An 18771-nucleotide genomic window follows, 5' to 3' on the forward strand; every position below is an offset into this window, starting at 1 on the left:
AGGGGGTTGCAAAGAAAAAAGGTGAGGGTACGAAGAAGATGAAGAAATGGGGTGTGGGGGTAGGGGTGGGGGTGGGGAAAGGGAAGGGGAGTGACGAAGAAGAAGATGAAGTTGGGTTCTTGATTTTTTTAAAATAATTTTATATATATAAATATATACACACACACATAATAATAATAATAATAATAATAATAATAATAATAATAATAATAATAAAGTGAGCCCTTTAAAAAAAAAATTCACGTATTTTTTTTGCCACGTCACCCGTATGGGGTGAATTTAATTCATATGAAAGATGTTAAGGGGAGTATATAATTGTCTGATTAGTTTAGGGCCTAAAGTAAGTTTTGCCGACAAGTTGAGGGGGATTTGATGTCTTTTCTCAAAAAAATAAAAAAACCATTGAAGTATATGAATAAACATAATGATGATATGCTAAATCTCATGATTTAATTACAATTAAATTAATTTCCTATAAGCAAAAATTTAAAAGAAACATCATATAATGAAGAAAGCTAGAAAAAACTAAAGAATCCAAGAAGAAAACGTTAATTAATCATCAATCAAAATCAAAACAAAATTAAGAATAAGAAGAAAATATACAAGAAGAAGATATTTTTCTAGTAAAATTTGATCAAATAACTAAATAGAACCGTAGACATTTTTTTTATTTTATATAAGGTAAAGTTCTATTTGATTTAGAAGTGTTGAATATTATGAATTCTTACGTGAATAAAATATTTTTTTCTTTCCATACATATGTTTTTTAAAAAAGTATAATTTGGTTCCTAAAATTTTTTCATTAATAAATTAAATTTTTTCATTAATAAACTGGTACCTTTTCTTTTCCGTCTTTTTCTTAATTATAACGTTTAATTCTTGAAGGGGAGCCTTGGAGTAACTGGTAAAGTTGCTACCATGTGACCAGGAGGTCACGGGTTCAAGCCTTGGAAACAGCCTCTGGCAGAAATGCAAGGTAAGACTGCGTACGATACACCCTTGTAGTGGGACCCTTCCCCGGACACCGCGCATAGAGGTAGCTTTAGGGCACCGGGCTACCCTTTTTATAACGTTTGGTTCTTCTAACAAAAAACAAAAGCGTTTGGTTCTTAATTATTTTTTTTTTCTTTTCATGGATAACTTTTTCTTAAAAAGTTGTGTAGGATTCCTAATTAAAAATTTGGCATATTACATTTAATTCCTTTTAGTTATGTGATTCTTTCTTATTTTTCTTTTTGTATCCTAAATATTTGAATAATAATTATTTAAAAAAAAAATAAGAGAAAGACGATTTTGTATATTGCGGGATGTTTTAATGAAGGACAAAAAGTTTAAATCACTTTTTTAAAGGTCTTCACACTTTTAATATATTATAGATTATAGATACAGATTATAGATAGATTATGGATTCTAGATATAACCATATTTTAAATTTAAAAATCCTTACTATTTTACGATAAATATAATTAATCATAATAAATTTGAGGAAATAAAATTAAACTCCTACACAAAATGAAAAATTTCACTAAAAAGAAAAGCTAGATACAAAATAATCTAAGTGTTGTATCTTTTCTTTTAACCAAAAGAGCCAAATTGAACATTTATCTACCATCCATATTAAGCAGAAAAAATGATAGAAAATAATAGAACATAGGTTATAATAAAACAATACGGTTAAAACCCTAACTTCTACATAAAAAGTCATAAAGTCCGACCAAATATCCATCTACTACAGAAAAAATAATAGATAGTAACAGAACAGAAACTAGAACAAACAATATGATAATTGAGATATCATAAGAATATTAAACCTCACCTTTACACAAAATTTCTTAAAGTCCGACTGAACATTCATTTATCATCTATATTGAGCAGAAAAAATAGCACATACTAACAGAACAATACGATAACCAAGATATCTGAATAATACAGTTATATCTAACCTTTACACTGAAATTTCTTAAAATCTAATCTAACATTTATCTACCACCTGTATTAAGCAAAAAAAATAACATATTGTAACAGAATAAATCAGTATCACAGTTTTAATATTTATTTCAATTCTATAATACACTCAAACCTAAATAAAGAATAATACACTAAAAAATCTAATTATTTTCATGAATAAGAATCTACGCATTAAACTTAAACATAAATATAAAAAAATTAAAATCAGAGAAAGCTTATTACAATGACAATAACAATTTTGGATTGATTATCAAGAAGACACTACACCTATACGAGTCAATAATTGGTAGAATGAATCTCAAGAAAAATTAGAAAATAATTTCCTTGGATGTATTTTTGGTGGACGATTTTTTAGTTACTCCTATGATTTTCACACTCATGTATTATCTGGACGTATACATTTATAATGAATATGTGTGAATTCAACAAACAACAATGTTTCTAAGGCGCTCTACAATTATGAGCAATTGTAGCAAGACTCCTCACTTGTTTTAGATTACATGTTCCAACAAACTTTTATCTAGGATTATGTCTATTCCATCAACGTTCATAATCGTCTTTGTACATGAGATGTCAAAAACAAATAAGAGAACTTAAAATTAATTTTTCTCATTATAAAGTCTTTTAATTAAGGACTATAAATAAATAGATTAAACTCGATTTACAACGAATAATGTACTTGATCCACCTTCAAACGTAATTAATAAACCTACAATTGAAAGAGCGGATTATAATTCTAAATTTATAGGTTCCTCTTGAAAATAAAACTCTCCATATCCAAATTCGAGACTTAACTACAACCTTATATTTGAATTCAACAAATACGTTTAACGAAAGATCCAACTATAATATTAACAAATGATATTTCAAAATATAATTAAATAATATAATCAAAATCAACTCACAATTACATAAAAAACGGGGAAAGAAAAAAAAAGAGAAATCTTAGATTTTTTGGGTTGTTTTCATTCTGTGACAACATGCTTGATTCGCCTAATTTTCAAATAAAATTTTCAGCCGAAAGAGAAACAAGAGAAATTATCAAGACAAAAGAATTCCTCGAGATCAATTGTTGATCATGTATAATTCATATACAATCTTCAAAGCTATTCATAAGAAGAAATAAAGAAAGACACAAAATATGATGATTATGAAGGCAAAAGAAGACTTGAATCAAAATCAAAATAAGAAAAAAAAAATAGAAGTAGATGAAGTCGTTTGTTTCTTGTTAATTTTGATTTTAAATATTACTTAAATATAATTGAAGAAATTATTTTTCAAATAAGATAAAATTTTAATTGATTTAGAAGTGTTAAGTGTCATAATTTAGATCAATTACATTTAAAAGTGCTAAATATTACTTAGTGTTTAGTTTAAATAGAGAAGGAATCAACAATTAAAATCTTTTTGGTAAAATTATTAGTTACTCACACTCATTCTGACTCTAAAAACAAAAGATATTCTACACACGCGAGGTCTAATGTTTGGCATTAAAAAAGTTAATAATTATTAATTGAAAATACTAAAATAAATGATTCACTAAGTTTCTTATATAAAAACTTCTGTTATTTAAGGAAATGTTGGAAAAAGAAGTTGGTAAAACTAAAGCAGACACTCCAACATTAACTAATTCGTAAGAATTTTTCTTTTCGTTTGTTAAAAGAACTTAGGTTCAACTATAATTGCTTGATAATTGGTAAGAAGGAAACGTAATTATTTTTTTTTAACAAAAATATTGATAACTTCAAAATTTAGTAATAATTATTTTACCTTACCATATATTTTAAAGTCATAATCTCATATATTTTAGGAGTCAATATTATAAAGAAATTAAATAATAATTTAAAAATTATGAAAAGACTATCTTGTAGGGTAAAATGTTCAAATCATATTTCTAAGAGTATTCACACTTTTAATATATTATATATTATAGATTATAGATATAAATTATAGATTTTAAATAAATATAGATTATAGCTATAGTGTTAATTATATATTATAGATTATAGATATAAATTATAGATTTTAAATAAATATAGATTATAGCTATAGTGTTAATTAAGTGAGACGTTGAGAGAGTGACAAATAATACTGTTCTCTAACTAGTGTTCTCTTCTTCATCTTATTCTTCTCCCTCACCTAAATCATCTCTCTCTCTTCCCTAGGTTCGGGCTCATCAATGGAGTTTGTTTAGTGATCAATGTTGTAATCGTATTCTACACGTTGATTAATAAAAAAATTCTTGTTTCTCCCACTGTTTGTTTATCAAATTTCATTTCCAAGTCTGAGTATATAACACTATCAAATTAGCTTTTATAAGAGTTATTATATCAAATATATGGGACAAATATTGTTTACTGTCCCTTACTTTTGGCCATTTTTAATTGCTGATTAATCAGAATTGCAAATGAATCCATTGAAGACTAATTGCCGGAATTGGTCTACCTTTTTTATATGGGAGTTTTTATTGGGCTGATGAATAGAAAAGTTAGTCGGCACACAAGTCCTAGTTAGATATTGGGCTATGGCCCATGGGGTGTTGTTATATTTGGTATCATAGATAAGAATAAGAAATTTAAATAAATAAAACATATACAGATGGTATTCCATGTACTCGTGCGGAAACAGCCCCTTAACAACTGGAAGATGTGATCAAGCGACTCATCCATAACGAGATTCTTTAGTGCGCTAGACTATCTCTTCTAGGATTATCAACGTGTCAAAGTGGATGAGATCATAACTTATCTTCTTGCCTTAAATACAATGAACGTTTCTTGCCTTTTTAACTTGTGTAAGAAAAATCTCTCTCTTGTGCTCTACGATACGTAGACAAAAGTAGATATATTTAGCTTGTGAACAAAACTTCGTTTCCAAGGGAATCGATATAAACTTGGACCAACTATTTCAACGATATGCACGCACACAATTCATTGTTCTTGCTTCATAGTTAATCTTTCATCTTGTAAATTATCATCAACTATCTAATCATAATAGATGAGTGAAAAAAAAATACATAATCTACTAGGTGCTTTTTTATTATATGACTTAAATATGCAACTAGCTAGCGATATATAATGAACCAAATTAGTTGACTAATTAATTAGAATTTCCCACATTCTGGATCTTGGAATCTCCGATGTAGAGTAAAAATAAAACAAAAATACATATATATACAAAACTGCATGCTTAGCTGATCAAATGACCAAGTCCAATGGAATTTGCATCCTTAAGATTTTACAACTCATGAATTGGGAAAACGAGCCTGAGGTTTCCTCACCTATAAATTAATCAAGGAGACAGACAGAAATAACTATGCCAATAATTAATAACAGATCCCCGAAAACATGCATCATTAAGTAAAAATATAGAAACACATCATGCCAACTTATTAATTAGTAAATTATTCATCCTGCAAGGTAAAGGATGGTACCTAAGTACTGTTGCAGCTAATTGGCCCTTGGCTTGCTCAAATTTCATGTCATTGTGTTTTAATTAAGTTTTATGAAGATTGTGCAATATTATACAGTCAGGTCATCACTTATAAGTTAAGTTATATACGCATTGACTGATAACCTATACTATACTATGTAATAAGTCACTAATCCACTACAAGAATCAAGTTAAACTACGTTGATAATATAAAAGTCTTTACACTATCGATATATGTAACTTAAATCATTGAGTCATAGAGATATACGTACAAAAGATACACATACTTTTAGACATCAACCATAGTAGAGACCATTTACCAAAAAATATCATTTTCTTCAATCTCTTCTACTTGCTAAAATTCAGGACTACTGCAAATGAAGGCCCACAATGCCCATTCTACTAAAGAAAAATTACCCAAATTAGCGTTTTTGGTCCACATATTAATTTTTACAGTGATACTTGAAAAAATTGCATAACAAATCAAGATTATGCAATTTTATACCATATATATACTTATACACATGTATCTGCGTATCTTAAAACCTTAACTGCTACTGTCTGCCCACACGCTTATACACATACATACATCTTATGTTTTAAAAACACACACAACTACAATCCGTGAAATTTCAACTAAGACAAGATATGTATGCGTGCGGATCTACATTTTGAAATATAACAAAATCTCAATAAGTCAATATTTTGATTCATTTTGAACCACTGCATCTTACCTTTATTTGGTCGACGACTCAAAGAGGAAAGTAAATAACATATCTAGTAGAATCCCACAAGTGAGATCTGAGGAGGGTAAAGTCTCGAGGAGTTAAAGATCGAGGTTGTTTCCGAAAGACCCTCGGCTCAAGTACAACAATAGAAAATATACACATAAAATGATGAAAATGTTATTTCGTCATAGATTCACACTCACTCCAGCAAGTAGTCCTCAATTTTAGCGTTGAATATGGTAAGTCAACATGCAGCCCATATTGTCGAAATAAAAAAACAAAATTTGAATCCCCATGCATTAAATAGTAGGACCACCACTATACTTGCGTTAGCCTTTGTATTTTTATAGCACACATACATTCTCTAATTTTAGTCAAGTTGTTTCACTATGGGAACTTACCAGCCAGAATCTCTCTCCAGAGCCACCAACTCCGATAACGAAGAAGATGTTTCACCGATTGAACAAGTCCGGTTAACGGTGACCAACACCGATGACCCGACCCTACCCGTATGGACATTTAGAATGTGGTTTTTGGGCCTTTTCTCTTGCTGTTTACTCTCCTTTCTCAACCAATTTTTTTCCTATCGGACAGAGCCTTTAGTTATAACACAAATAACAATCCAAGTAGCAACTCTACCAATTGGTCACTTCTTAGCTACGGTTCTACCTACGACGAAGTTTCGGGTACCTGGCTTCGGGTCGAGATTGTTTTCGCTGAATCCAGGCCCGTTTAACATGAAGGAACATGTCCTCATTTCTATATTTGCAAATGCTGGAAGTGCTTTTGGGAATGGTTCAGCTTATGCTGTTGGAATTGTGACTATTATCAAAGCTTTTTATCACAGGAATATCTCATTTTTGGCTGGTTGGCTTCTTATTATTACTACTCAGGTAAAAAAGTTTCACCTTCATCGTTGTATTGTTACATAAAGAGCACAAAAAAGGACATGCGAGTTATTTACAGTTATCATTCAAGTGACTTGATATATATGATGTAGATTTCTTTATACAGAACTAAAATACTTTATCGTTTTTGTGTAAGTTTTGTTTTATCGTTTTAAGTGATGTAAGAAAGTTGACGCTAGAATATCTTTCTTCGAAGAATTTTTTTTTTTTTCGTTTGATACTTCCTAAAAAAATTTTGCAACTTCGTTGAAATTTTTCATTGCCTCTTTTCCATATTACTAACACATATCGAATGGGAGGTGGAGTCATTTAACTGCACTAAAATAGTGGGTAAGACTTGAGAGATTGATATAAGTAGCCTTCCACTAAAATAATGGCCAGCAACTGTATATTTCTTGTACGTTAATATAAAGTATATATTTTTGATACAAAGTAGTATAGTATTTTTATTCTTTTTGGGTATATTTGACTAATTATTGTAATTAATTTTACAACAGGCCAAAACTGTAACTTGTCCAAACTTAAAAGCGTTTGTTTTGAAATGCAGGTTTTGGGATATGGATGGGCTGGACTTCTAAGGAAGTACGTAGTGGAGCCCGCCCACATGTGGTGGCCTGGTACTTTGGTTCAGGTCTCACTTTTCCGGTAATGTCAATTTTCTTATGATTGATGAGTTTCATTTTTTACAATTTATCCAATTTTGTGTATTTCTTAAGCAGTAGAATAGGTTTAGTTTCAATTGTTTAGTCCTCAAGTATAGCAGATATATCTATTTTAAATGGATCCTAAAATACATTCTTTTTAACGTCTTCTAACTTTATTTAACTTAAAAACTAGACTAAGATTTTGACCCACATACAATATTCAACATCTCAAATTAATTTATTCACTATACATTTTTGTTGCCAAGTCGTGCGGAAAATACACAGACAAGTATTTATTTTCCTTCCAGTCCCAAACTGTAACTGGAATATCTCGTGCCCAATAATCTATAGGAGTAACATATAATTCTCTATGAACTAATGATTACACTTTGGGGTCCTTTGGTTGGAAACAAGTTATCCCACCACATATATGGGATAACTTATCCCATCACTAGAGCATAAATGATGGGATAAATAATCCTTCGACTAACTAATACCTCAAACCAGACATGATCCTACATTTTATCCGAGACTATTATTACTTATACCTCACACCAAACGACCCCTAAGTTCTTAAGCCTGTTCTAATCTAAAATAATTATCTAATAAGTAGGGAGTAGCTGATTCTAGATTTGCTAAACCATGTGCTTCTTCCATTTGACCACGTTCCATCCACACTTGTTAATAAAATAATGCAACTGCCAAGGGCGGAAAATGACCAGTGTATATACTAGTTCAAAGGTTAGATGAGATGTGTTTGGTCACGTGCAAGTTAAATTGATCCTTTGGGCTTTGACAGCTGACAGCCAGCTTATAGATCTTGTCGGCCCCTACTGCCATTATTAACTCAGAACAACGGCACCTTGTAAGTTTCAAACTTTCAAAACTCAAAAACTTTTCCAAAAATGAAAAACTTCACATAATACTCAACACCTTTTGCTTTTTCGGTGTGTGGAAATAAAAAGGCTTAGGTACTTTTTCACTATAATTCTTAGCACAAGTAGCGTAATGTAAGATATGAGAACTCCTGCTACTTAGTAAAAGGAGGTGTGGCACGTCAAACTGAATTCACATTTGTACATTGATAGCATTTCGCAGTTGATCGTTAGTGGACTAACCTCTTTTGCAATGTGTTTGATATACAAAAATAAGTAAAAATTTGCAATAGTAATTTGAAATCCTCCCTTTAATTTCCCCTGCTTACTGCTGACTGCCGAGTGCCAAGTGCCATAATGATACGACAACCAATCAAAAATCCTACACCAATCATGAAAAGAAGTCTAACATCTGCAAGATCACAGCTTAACTCATTTTCCTGATACATATCATGCAAAAAAAAAAAAAGGAATTACAGCCTTCTTGTAAAATGGATTATTTGCAGTTGAGGTTTCATAGATATGCTCAACAGTTAATAGTTCAGGGGTACAAGTGAATGCAGGAATGAAAAACTTACTAAATACAGAAAAATGGCATTTTTTTGTCGGATCATATAAGAAAGGAAAGTAAGAAACAAATTAAAAACAAGACACATATAGCTGTAAAATATATCTTTTTTTCTCTCTTCCCTCCACCCTTTTCCTAGGATGTCCTGGACCAAATTTTTACAGTCCAACGCATCATAAATCCAATTTTACCATCATTTTGTATGTTCTATGAAACAACTATACCTCAATCCCAATCAAGTTGCAGTCAACTATATGAATCCTCATTGTAAGTTTCTATTAGTGCTCGAAAATTTCTCATTCAGTTGAAAATTATGCAATGGTCAACTCAACTGTCCTCACAGTAAACTGTATCGCAGTAATTTTCTTTTTCAAACGAGTCAAAGGTGCAGTAAATCGTAACACACATTGATTTTTGCAGGGCCTTGCATGAGAAAGATGATCAGCGCATGTCCAGAGCAAAGTTTTTCCTCATTGCATTGGTATGCAGCTTTTGCTGGTATCTAGTACCAGGATATCTATTCTCAACGCTCACGAGCATCTCATGGATCTGCTGGGTATTCTCCAAATCAGTAACAGCTCAGCAAATTGGATCAGGCATGAGGGGCCTTGGGCTTGGAGCTATAACCCTAGATTGGTCTGCTGTGGCATCCTTCTTGTTCAGCCCCCTCATCTGCCCTTTCTTTGCCATCGTCAACGTCTTCGCAGGGTACATGTTGATAATATACATCGTGATCCCAATAGCATATTGGGGGTTTGACTTGTATGGTGCTTCCAAATTTCCCATTTTCTCATCGCACTTATTCACATCACAAGGTCAGAAGTACGATATCTCAGCCATTGTGAATGACAAGTTTGAGCTAGATATTGGGAAATATGAGGAGCAAGGGCGGATAAATATGAGCATGTTCTTTGCTCTCACTTACGGTTTTGGTTTTGCTACTATAGCATCCACTCTTACACACGTGGCATTGTTCTATGGAAGGTAAAACACATTTACTATCAAGACAGTACTACTATTTTGTCAAACTGCACCTTGTGTTCTACAATCTAGAGCTAAAGTTAAAGTTGAGGAAAACTATCTTTTTTTTAATTTTTTTTTTAAAAAGTTCTAATGAAACTACATGGCTTATCATCCCAAAGTTAATGTGTTAATTTATCTTACATTTCTTCACTTAGTTGCTACATATATAGAGCTGTTTAGCATAAACTTTCCACAATTAAGTAGCACTATGAATATGGTTCACAATTGCTTATTAATAAGCTACAACAATAGTGGTTAAGGATTATCTTTATTGTCCACTTGCAATACGTAGGGAAATATATGAAAGATTCCGAGCTTCATATAAGGGAAAGGAGGATATTCATACAAGACTAATGAGGAAATACAAGGACATACCTTCGTGGTGGTTTAATGCATTGCTTCTGGTGACACTAGCAGTCTCCCTAATCCTCTGCATTTTCTTGAATAACCAAGTCCAGATGCCATGGTGGGGGCTTCTATTTGCAAGTGCTATTGCTTTTATCTTCACGCTTCCAATCAGCATCATAACAGCTACAACAAACCAGGTGATAAAGCATACACATTTACACTTACATTTAGCACCACAAACATGTTTTGCCTGTCAGATTAATTAGCATGCTTCAACTGTTATACAACAACAACAACAAGCCCAGTATATTCCCACATAGTGGGGTCTGGGGAGGGTAAAGTGTACGCAGTCCATACCACTACCTCCGAAGAAGTAGAGGGGCTGTTTCCGATAGACCCCCGGCTCAAGACAAAGACCGTATACAAAAAATACGGCGGAAGTGAGCAACAAGATAAACTAACAGAGATACGCCATCCACAAACATAAAGTACAATAACAAACCAAGGACCCCCCTCCCCCAACCCTTGAACTACCAACCAAGCTACACCAAACCCTCCTAGCTACAGACTACGACTCAACCCCACACCAACCATGCTTCAACTGTTATCCTGCTAAAAAAAGGCTATTAGCATCGAGCTTCAAAAGAAATCTTAATGTAACATTATTGGAAGCGGTAAGCACTACTAAATAACTTTCACTCTTTGTTTAACATACCAATATGCAAGCCCCGACTAAAAAAAAGGGTATTTGCATCGAGCTTCCAGAGAAATCTTAATCTACTACTATTGGAAGCTGTAAGCACTACTAAATGACTAACATTCACTCTTTTTGTTCAACATATCAATATGCAAGCCCTGATCAATATCTGCTACCTTAAACTAGTTGTATTTATTACAAGAACATATCCAAGATCATCACCCTTGTTATTTCAATAGAGTTCTTTCCAAGCTTCTTATTTATGATGTTAATGTGCAGACCCCCGGCTTGAACATAATCACCGAGTATGTCATGGGAATAATACTACCAGGACGACCAATAGCCAACGTGTGCTTCAAAGTCTATGGATACATGAGTATGTCACAGGCTGTCTCTTTCCTCAGTGACTTCAAACTGGGCCACTACATGAAGATCCCCCCTCGATCAATGTTTTTGGTTCAGGTATATTCACTTTATCATTTCTGCCAAAATTTGGAAATACAGCAATGATGAACTTGGGAGCTTCTGGTATACAGTAAAGATTAGCACTAATAATTTCCTAGGTAGGGAGACCACAAATCCACAATGAAGAAGCTTCTCCATATCTTTTGAGACATTCAGATTAGTCACCAGCGTCTTAGTTCAGAGAAAAAAGATGCTTATGCGCCAAGATATAAATGACACGAAATGCAGACATTAGATCACTGCATCGATGGTTAGACTTGAGCATCACTTCAATAGACTGACGACTTAGTTTGCATTTCCAAACTCATCACTAAAAGCCCAATCTCCTCGCAACCCAATTTTATTTTTACTTTTAAGAAAACACGGAAAGCACCAAAAGCCATTCACCTCAATTTGTACGCAGATAGTTCTCCAATCAGATGAATGCTAAATTATGAGTGCAGTGCCCATTAAAAAAGCCATAAAGGGTAGAATAAAACTGAGCATACAAGAAAAACAAGTTAATACGGAGGAGAGTTAGGATTTCATAATCTATCAACATATAACAGAATTTAGCAGCTTATCTTTCACCAGGAAGTACTGAGACACGTTATTTCACTAGCCTAGTCAATTTTTCCAGCAGCTATAATTTATCAGTATTCCAGACAACGATAAATTCGAGAACAAAGAATATTTTTCATTCTTGTTTGGTTATATTCCAGTTTTTAGGAACAATAATTTCCGGAACTATCAACATATCCGTGGCATGGTGGCTGCTAAACTCCATCGAGAACATATGTCAAGATGATCTCCTCCCATCAGACAGTCCATGGACATGCCCAGGCGATCGTGTCTTTTTTGATGCATCAGTTATCTGGGGTTTAGTCGGACCAAAAAGGATTTTTGGAACTTTTGGGAACTACAGCTCCATGAACTGGTTCTTCCTTGGAGGCGCAGTAGGACCTGTAATAGTGTGGCTATTGCATAAAGTGTTTCCAACACAGTCATGGATTCCCCTGATCAACCTTCCAGTTCTTCTGGGAGCAACAGGTGCCATGCCACCAGCAACACCATTAAACTATAATGCATGGGTCATTGTTGGCACAATTTTCAACTTCTTCATCTTCCGATACCGAAAGCAATGGTGGCAAAGATACAACTACATTCTATCTGCAGCGCTGGATGCAGGAGTAGCTTTCATGGCAGTCCTACTATATTTCTCGTTAGGAATGGAGCAAAAAGGGCTGACATGGTGGGGTACCAACGGAGAACACTGCGAATTGGCAACTTGTCCAACAGCCAAAGGCATAGCTGTTGATGGGTGTCCAGCTAGATAAGTGGATATATTCAGTATAATTTTTGTGTATTTAAGGTCCCAAAAAACTCTCTATGTTCTCTCAAGTAGTATTCAGAAGTTACACACCTATATTCTGGAAAATCATCACCGAGTTATTGCATGTTCAGGTTCTTTGTACTATTTCTCCCACCTAAATTCTCTCTTGTAAGTAATGACCAACATTCTTGTGGAAAAGGACTGCTCACATCTTTCACAGTTCTACTGTATTCAACTGCAATTACATTTGCCATGGAAGTAATTAAATTGTCGGGCTCTATCTTCCCCAATCCTGGTTATAAAAAAAAATAGTCACATAGTTACAATCTGCGAAGATGTTCTCTGATACTGAAAGCCACTATGCATCCATCAGTCCGATGTACCAAGAGGAACAACTAAAACATGCACAAACACGGAATACTTTCTTTTGAGGGAGGTATCATAACAACTCAAAATTTACTAACAAGATGTTTTCTAAGCAATTATGAGTTCATTTCTGATGAAGAGCAATTATGAATCTAGTCTAAAGTAGAGGAGCAACTAACAGATGAACACAGCCAACAATATGATTCCAAACCCTATGTGGTTGTGAATATTTCTATATCCATATACATATAATGAATATGAACATCATATCATCAATTTCTAACAAATTTTGTAGGAAAGCCGATAAATAACACAAGGGACAAAATGCATATAGCCCGAGCAAAAATGAGATGCCTTACAAGTTACAACACTCTCTTTCTTCTATTTTCTTTTTTGGCTGTAAGGAACAGCCAGTGGAAGAACTTAAAGATTTTCGCCAATTTCAAGATTTCCTTTTGACTACCAATCCAAAAAAAAAGAAGAAGAAGAAGAAGAAGAAAAAGATTTCCTTTCAATTAACTGATGGTCCCTCCAAGATTTCATCCTTCTTCATTCTTCTTTCTTAATTTAGTCTTTTTTGCACTTCTGCATCCCCTTGATGCCATTTTAAGTATACACTACCTCTTATTTGCCTAAGCAAAATGATTACTTCAAGAGTGCATATATCTCCGATAAACAATTTAAAGGAGTTCAGTGACTCGTACATGTATGAAGAGAATGGAATTTCATATCATACCCCACTTAGGATGAATGCACTGAGAGCCACTGGTTATACTCATCCATCCGAATTATGAATGAACTAGAACTCGGCGAACCACCACCACCATATGCCTGCATGTTTAAAGAAGCAAAGTATTTGTTGGTACGAAAAGTAAAGAGCACGAGTCTGTGTTTGATTGTGGGAGGGTGAATGGGACAAGCATAGCTGGCAGCATAATTTCAAAGATAGTATAAGGAGTCACTGACTAGCTTAGTGGTGAGGAGCATATTCAAGATGAAAAGAAATAAATAAGTAAATAACCACCAAAACAAGTAAATTGTGATGCAGACCTTGGCAATTTCTGAAGTATCAGTAGCAGCATCTAGAGTCCTCAGACACATCTTGAGATTCTTCCGCTGAAGGTATATGACTGCTCCTATAGGCCTGGGGTATAACAGATTCAAAGTAAATGCAGAAATTATATGTACTAATTGTGGTAAAAGCAACAAGTAACTTTAGGGTATGCTCTTTTAGCATAATACTAGTCATAAATCTGGATATGAAGCTTTTAATTTCTGATGCAGCTTATGATCTTTCAGGTTCGAAAGTAAAGTAATAAAAATGGCCTCAATGCCCCTGCAACACGTTGAGAAAAAAAGAAGAAGATATACAAACATAAACCTTAGTCCAACTGAAGCGCTTTTCTTGCTTAGTTCCTTGCCAATTTCATCACTTAAGTCTGGGTTGCCATCAGCTCTAACCCCCTAAAAGATAAAATAGAGTTTAAATACTTTACTTAATTATCCTGATAAAAGGAAACAAAAATTAGAATTATAACTGGAATAGATGTAGTTGGCTAAGAATGAATAGCCCGGCATATGGAAAATCAATAGAAGATTGAAAACAAGTCAAGCATACAGTTGTATAACATGTTATTGAGCACCTGAAACTAAATACTTTAAATCCTGACATACATTTAGCTATGCTCTCATAGACTTCAGTGTATTTTTGAGGTTGTGAGTTAAGTTGCCAATTCAAAAGAAAGCATCATAAAAGACTTCTTTACCAAGCATTCACCATAAAGTCCTCTCCCTAGCCGAACTTTAAAAAACTTATCAAGCATCTTGTGTGCAGCAGCCAGCCTATTTGAAATATGGGAGTTTCCATTAGCAATTAAATCACCGGTGCAAATTCCCACTAGCTGTTTTAAGGAGAAAAAATATTAGTTAGACTCTACGGAGGGAAAACAACAGCATACCCAGTATAATCCCACAAAGTGGAGAGTTGGACTCTGCTGAAAGAAAACATATTATGTAAAAGGGAATGCAACATGATCTTATCTTGATCAACTCCATTTGAGTGCAATAATATGGAAAAACTACATAGCATCAAATGCATACTTTATTATCTCCAGTCTTCCATCCTAGACAACCAAGTGACCCCCACCCACAACCCCCACATCCCACCCCCAAGCAAAAAAGAAAAAAGAACTGCGAACCTGTTCATACAAATGTGGATTAATGATGCAGTTCAATTTTGAACGCCACTGGTTAATTCCAATCCCAAAGGCCCTAATATCAGGCAAACTCCACCTGTGAAGATCTCCATCCTCTATATATTTTAGAACATCTTCCACTCGATCTTGAATAGTAGAGTTCAGCAAGCAGATAGCATCCCCCTGTGAGTTTAAAAAACACATACATCACCACTTTAGGAGCCAGTCGCTTTTGAAAAACAATCTAGCTAAAAAACAAGTATTGCCAATGACAAACACAATAGAATGCACCTTATTGGATCCAACCTCTGAAAGCCTAGAAGAGAAATGTTCATAAACAGCAACTGAACTAGCTTTCTCGAGGTTGACATGAAACGTGAGACTCCTACCATAACTTTGATTCAAATGGATCTTGGATAGCACAGACTTTCGGTGATCAAACCCTAGTATCCTAGTTTAATTAAAAATCAATTCATAGTCCATCTCCAACTTCCAGAATCACTGTCAAAGTGAATATCAACAGAACAACCAGCATCTGAAGAAATTTATGTTTATTTATAAATAAATAAGAAAAACTTACTGGCATGAGGTCCGCTGAGCAAGCTCAGCTGCAAATCCTTTTGGACCAACAAAATCAAGGAAGTAGCAATTTTGCAGCCCGTCAATACACAAGTCTTCAACTCTATCAATAAAATTACAAAGGCAAAAAAAGAATTATCCATGTTCAATTCAAGAAACGAGCCGAATAAAGAATAAAGTAAAGACTACAGGGTAATATTGTGAATTCTATTGTTCTTCAACTATGTGAGCAACGCAGAAGTTCCTTTGCTATTTCCTTCTGTTCAGTGATCAAACCTCCCTTCAGTGCAAATTACCTTGACCTAACAGCTTTGCTTAATCAATCAACTACTCGTCCATCAAAATTAGTTAAGGTCCACTATATGAATCCTCTATATCCTAATTCTTGTATCTCTATATGATTCATTGTAGTGTTAAACTATCTTATGTCAAGCCTCCTTCTTTATACTCCCTCGGTCCCAATTGATTTAGCACCTTATGGATATCGAGATTAAAAAAGGTCTATGTTTGATCATAACTTTTTCATATATCTTTTAAATATTTTTCAATTGTCAATCATTGTGACTTGTACTACTTCTTACTAATTTCCAAATATATAACTTTGTTTCAAATTAAATGAAGACTCCACCTCCGAATTCACAGTAAGAATTTAACTGTTTAACTCTCACAATCGGAATTGAGAGAGAGAGGGAATAGCATTTTTGTACTGAGAAGATATAAGCAAAAGGTACCTGAAGGGTTCAATGGAAGAGAAAGGCAAGACGAGGTAAGGGATGTTGAGACGAGAGTGATAGAGGTGAGCGAAAAGCGCAGAGTAAGCTCCGGAAAAAGAAGGATAATTATAGAGGATGAGATTTGGGATTTTGTCTTCTGATGCTTTAGCTAATGCTTTCAGTGTCGCTTGTGACCTGAACCACCGGAGGATTAACGGCGATGAAAGATTATAACTCCGATGCCGGGAAATTGCCGTCGCCATTACGCCGTCGTAAGTGGCGGCTAAACTGGACTGAGACCGCGAAAGAAGCCTTCCAGTGTTTTTCTGCGACGACCCGGACGGAAATCGAAATAGTCCCTCTGAACAGTTTTAGTTCCTTTTTATTTTTATTACTATTATTAAAGAATATTCTTATAAAAAAAAATTATAATTAAATAATTTAATAAATTTAGAGTACATATTAATTTAAGTAACTAGAATTAAATGTTGGAAGTTTATATATAAACATAAATATTATCATTGACCTTGAAATGGTATTAAGGCTGCATTTTTTATTTTTTTTAAGATTCACAGGTTTGAATCATGTTGTCTCTGCGTCTGAAAATTGAATGATTAAAATTATTTTTTTTCAACATCTGAATGTGAAAAAAAATTATTTGTGTATATAATAAAATAAAAAATATAATTCAAATAAAAAACTAATTATATATCAAAAAAATATGTAATTTAATACAATAAAATTATTATTTGATTGAAAAAAATATTTATGTTTGTTAGTGATAGTGGAGATGGTTTATAACGGTGGTTGCAGTGACAATGATTGATGTTAGTGATTAATAATGTTGGTGGTGATAGTTGTGATGATTGGTATTGTAGTGACTGTTATGATGGTGGCGTTTGATAGTAATGGTGAAGTGACGTTGCTTGATGTTAGTAGTTGGAGGTGTTGATTGTGAATGCTGAAAAATGAATGCATAATGGTTTGACAATGTGTTGGTGCTAGTTGGAGATGATTGTTAGTAGAGATAAATTGTAGCAATGGTAGTGGTTGAAGTGATAGTACTAGTGACAATGGTGGTGGCGGCCAAAGAATGTGCGGAGGTTGTGATGTATTAGTGGTAGTTAGCGGTGGTGCTAATTATGATAAATGAGTTGGTCGATAGTAGGGATTGACCGGTAGTGGTTGATGATAGTAGTGTTGTTGACGGTGGTGGTGGTGGTGAATATAATTAGGTAATAGATGTAGTAGGTGTGGTAACGATTGACAATAGTGGTTGGTAGCGATATCTGTTATCGATGGTGGTTGAGATGGTGGAGGTGGTGGGTGGTGGTTGACAATGGTAGTAGAGATGGTTAATGATGGTGATTGATGATTATGAATAGAGTGACGGTGAATATTATCCAACACCAAAATTTCTCTTCAGACCCATTAAGACTTGATTCTACATCTGAATGACTAAAACTTATTAAGAATTGAAATCTTAATAAAGAAACAAATGCACTTAATGGTCTGAAGTCTGAACCATTCAAATTCAAACCTCTATTAAGTGCAAACAAATAAGCTCTAAGTCTCGAGGGAAGTTCTGTGAAGATATCTGGTGGTTAAAGATGTATCGGTGGTTTGTATTACATTAATGAATGATTTGTATGATGGAGTCAGGACTTGGGTAAGAACCAAAAGATGAGACTTAGAGCACTTATTTGTTGAGATGACATTGTATTAGGGATCAATGTTTGGTCTATTTCAACTTAGAGCACTTATTTGTTGAGATGACATTGTATTAGGAATCAATGCTTGGTCTATTTCAATTTGTCATAGTGATGTATGAGGTTGATGTGATATATTTTTGTAAAATGTCAGGATGAATGATAGAGTACTGATTGATGAGATTTGTAACGAAACTAATGTTAGGTTATAACCGTTTAGATTGAGTAAGATCAAAATCAATAA

At 33.7% G+C, this 18771-nt stretch overlaps 2 protein-coding genes across 8 annotated transcripts; one reads left to right on the forward strand and one right to left on the reverse strand.

Annotated features, from left to right (window-relative positions):
* Positions 1-6493: 6493 nt before the first annotated feature.
* LOC107840143 (oligopeptide transporter 4) lies at positions 6494-13185 on the forward strand. The gene is made up of 6 exons (XM_016683889.2): positions 6494-7018; positions 7581-7678; positions 9541-10104; positions 10436-10688; positions 11468-11650; positions 12355-13185. Exons 1-6 carry the CDS (start codon positions 6515-6517, stop codon positions 12967-12969), a joined length of 2217 nt encoding a protein of 738 aa, XP_016539375.2. The 5' UTR covers positions 6494-6514; the 3' UTR covers positions 12970-13185.
* Positions 8728-17205, reverse strand: LOC107840142. Of its 7 annotated transcripts, none has more exons than XM_047394987.1 (11): positions 16837-17204; positions 16107-16208; positions 15833-15977; positions 15530-15709; positions 15098-15232; positions 14713-14795; positions 14382-14475; positions 14068-14162; positions 12041-13257; positions 10519-10674; positions 8728-8992 (listed from the first exon to the last, which is right to left on the reverse strand). In XM_047394987.1, exons 1-8 carry the CDS (start codon positions 17079-17081, stop codon positions 14073-14075), a joined length of 1074 nt encoding a protein of 357 aa, XP_047250943.1. In that variant the 5' UTR covers positions 17082-17204; the 3' UTR covers positions 8728-8992; positions 10519-10674; positions 12041-13257; positions 14068-14072. The 7 variants fall into 7 exon arrangements, with proteins under 7 accessions (XP_047250943.1, XP_047250939.1, XP_047250942.1 ...); XM_047394983.1 differs by having other exon boundaries at positions 8728-8964; positions 13056-13257; positions 15818-15977; XM_047394986.1 differs by having other exon boundaries at positions 8728-8934; positions 15818-15977.
* Between the last annotated feature and the right edge of the window lie 1566 nt (positions 17206-18771).

This window comes from Capsicum annuum, chromosome 8, assembly GCF_002878395.1.
Source record: "Capsicum annuum cultivar UCD-10X-F1 chromosome 8, UCD10Xv1.1, whole genome shotgun sequence".
NCBI lineage: Eukaryota > Viridiplantae > Streptophyta > Magnoliopsida > Solanales > Solanaceae > Capsicum > Capsicum annuum.

What these genes read in the sequence shown, in the direction of transcription:
- LOC107840142 (XM_047394982.1), bottom strand. Translation starts at nt 17,081, where the DNA reads ATGGCGACGGCAATTTCCCGGCATCGGAGTTATAATCTTTCATCGCCG. An exon ending in TCTTCCATTGAACCCTTCAG is followed by an intron (nt 16,209 to 16,836) that starts GTACCTTTTGCT and finishes TTTTATTGATAG; the next exon opens with AGTTGAAGACTTGTGTATTG. An exon ending in CAGAGGTTGGATCCAATAAG is followed by an intron (nt 15,710 to 15,817) that starts GTGCATTCTATT and finishes TTAAACTCACAG; the next exon opens with GGGGATGCTATCTGCTTGCT.
- LOC107840143 (XM_016683889.2), top strand. Translation starts at nt 6,515, where the DNA reads ATGGGAACTTACCAGCCAGAATCTCTCTCCAGAGCCACCAACTCCGAT. An exon ending in TTCTTATTATTACTACTCAG is followed by an intron (nt 7,019 to 7,580) that starts GTAAAAAAGTTT and finishes TTTGAAATGCAG; the next exon opens with GTTTTGGGATATGGATGGGC. An exon ending in GTGGCATTGTTCTATGGAAG is followed by an intron (nt 10,105 to 10,435) that starts GTAAAACACATT and finishes TGCAATACGTAG; the next exon opens with GGAAATATATGAAAGATTCC.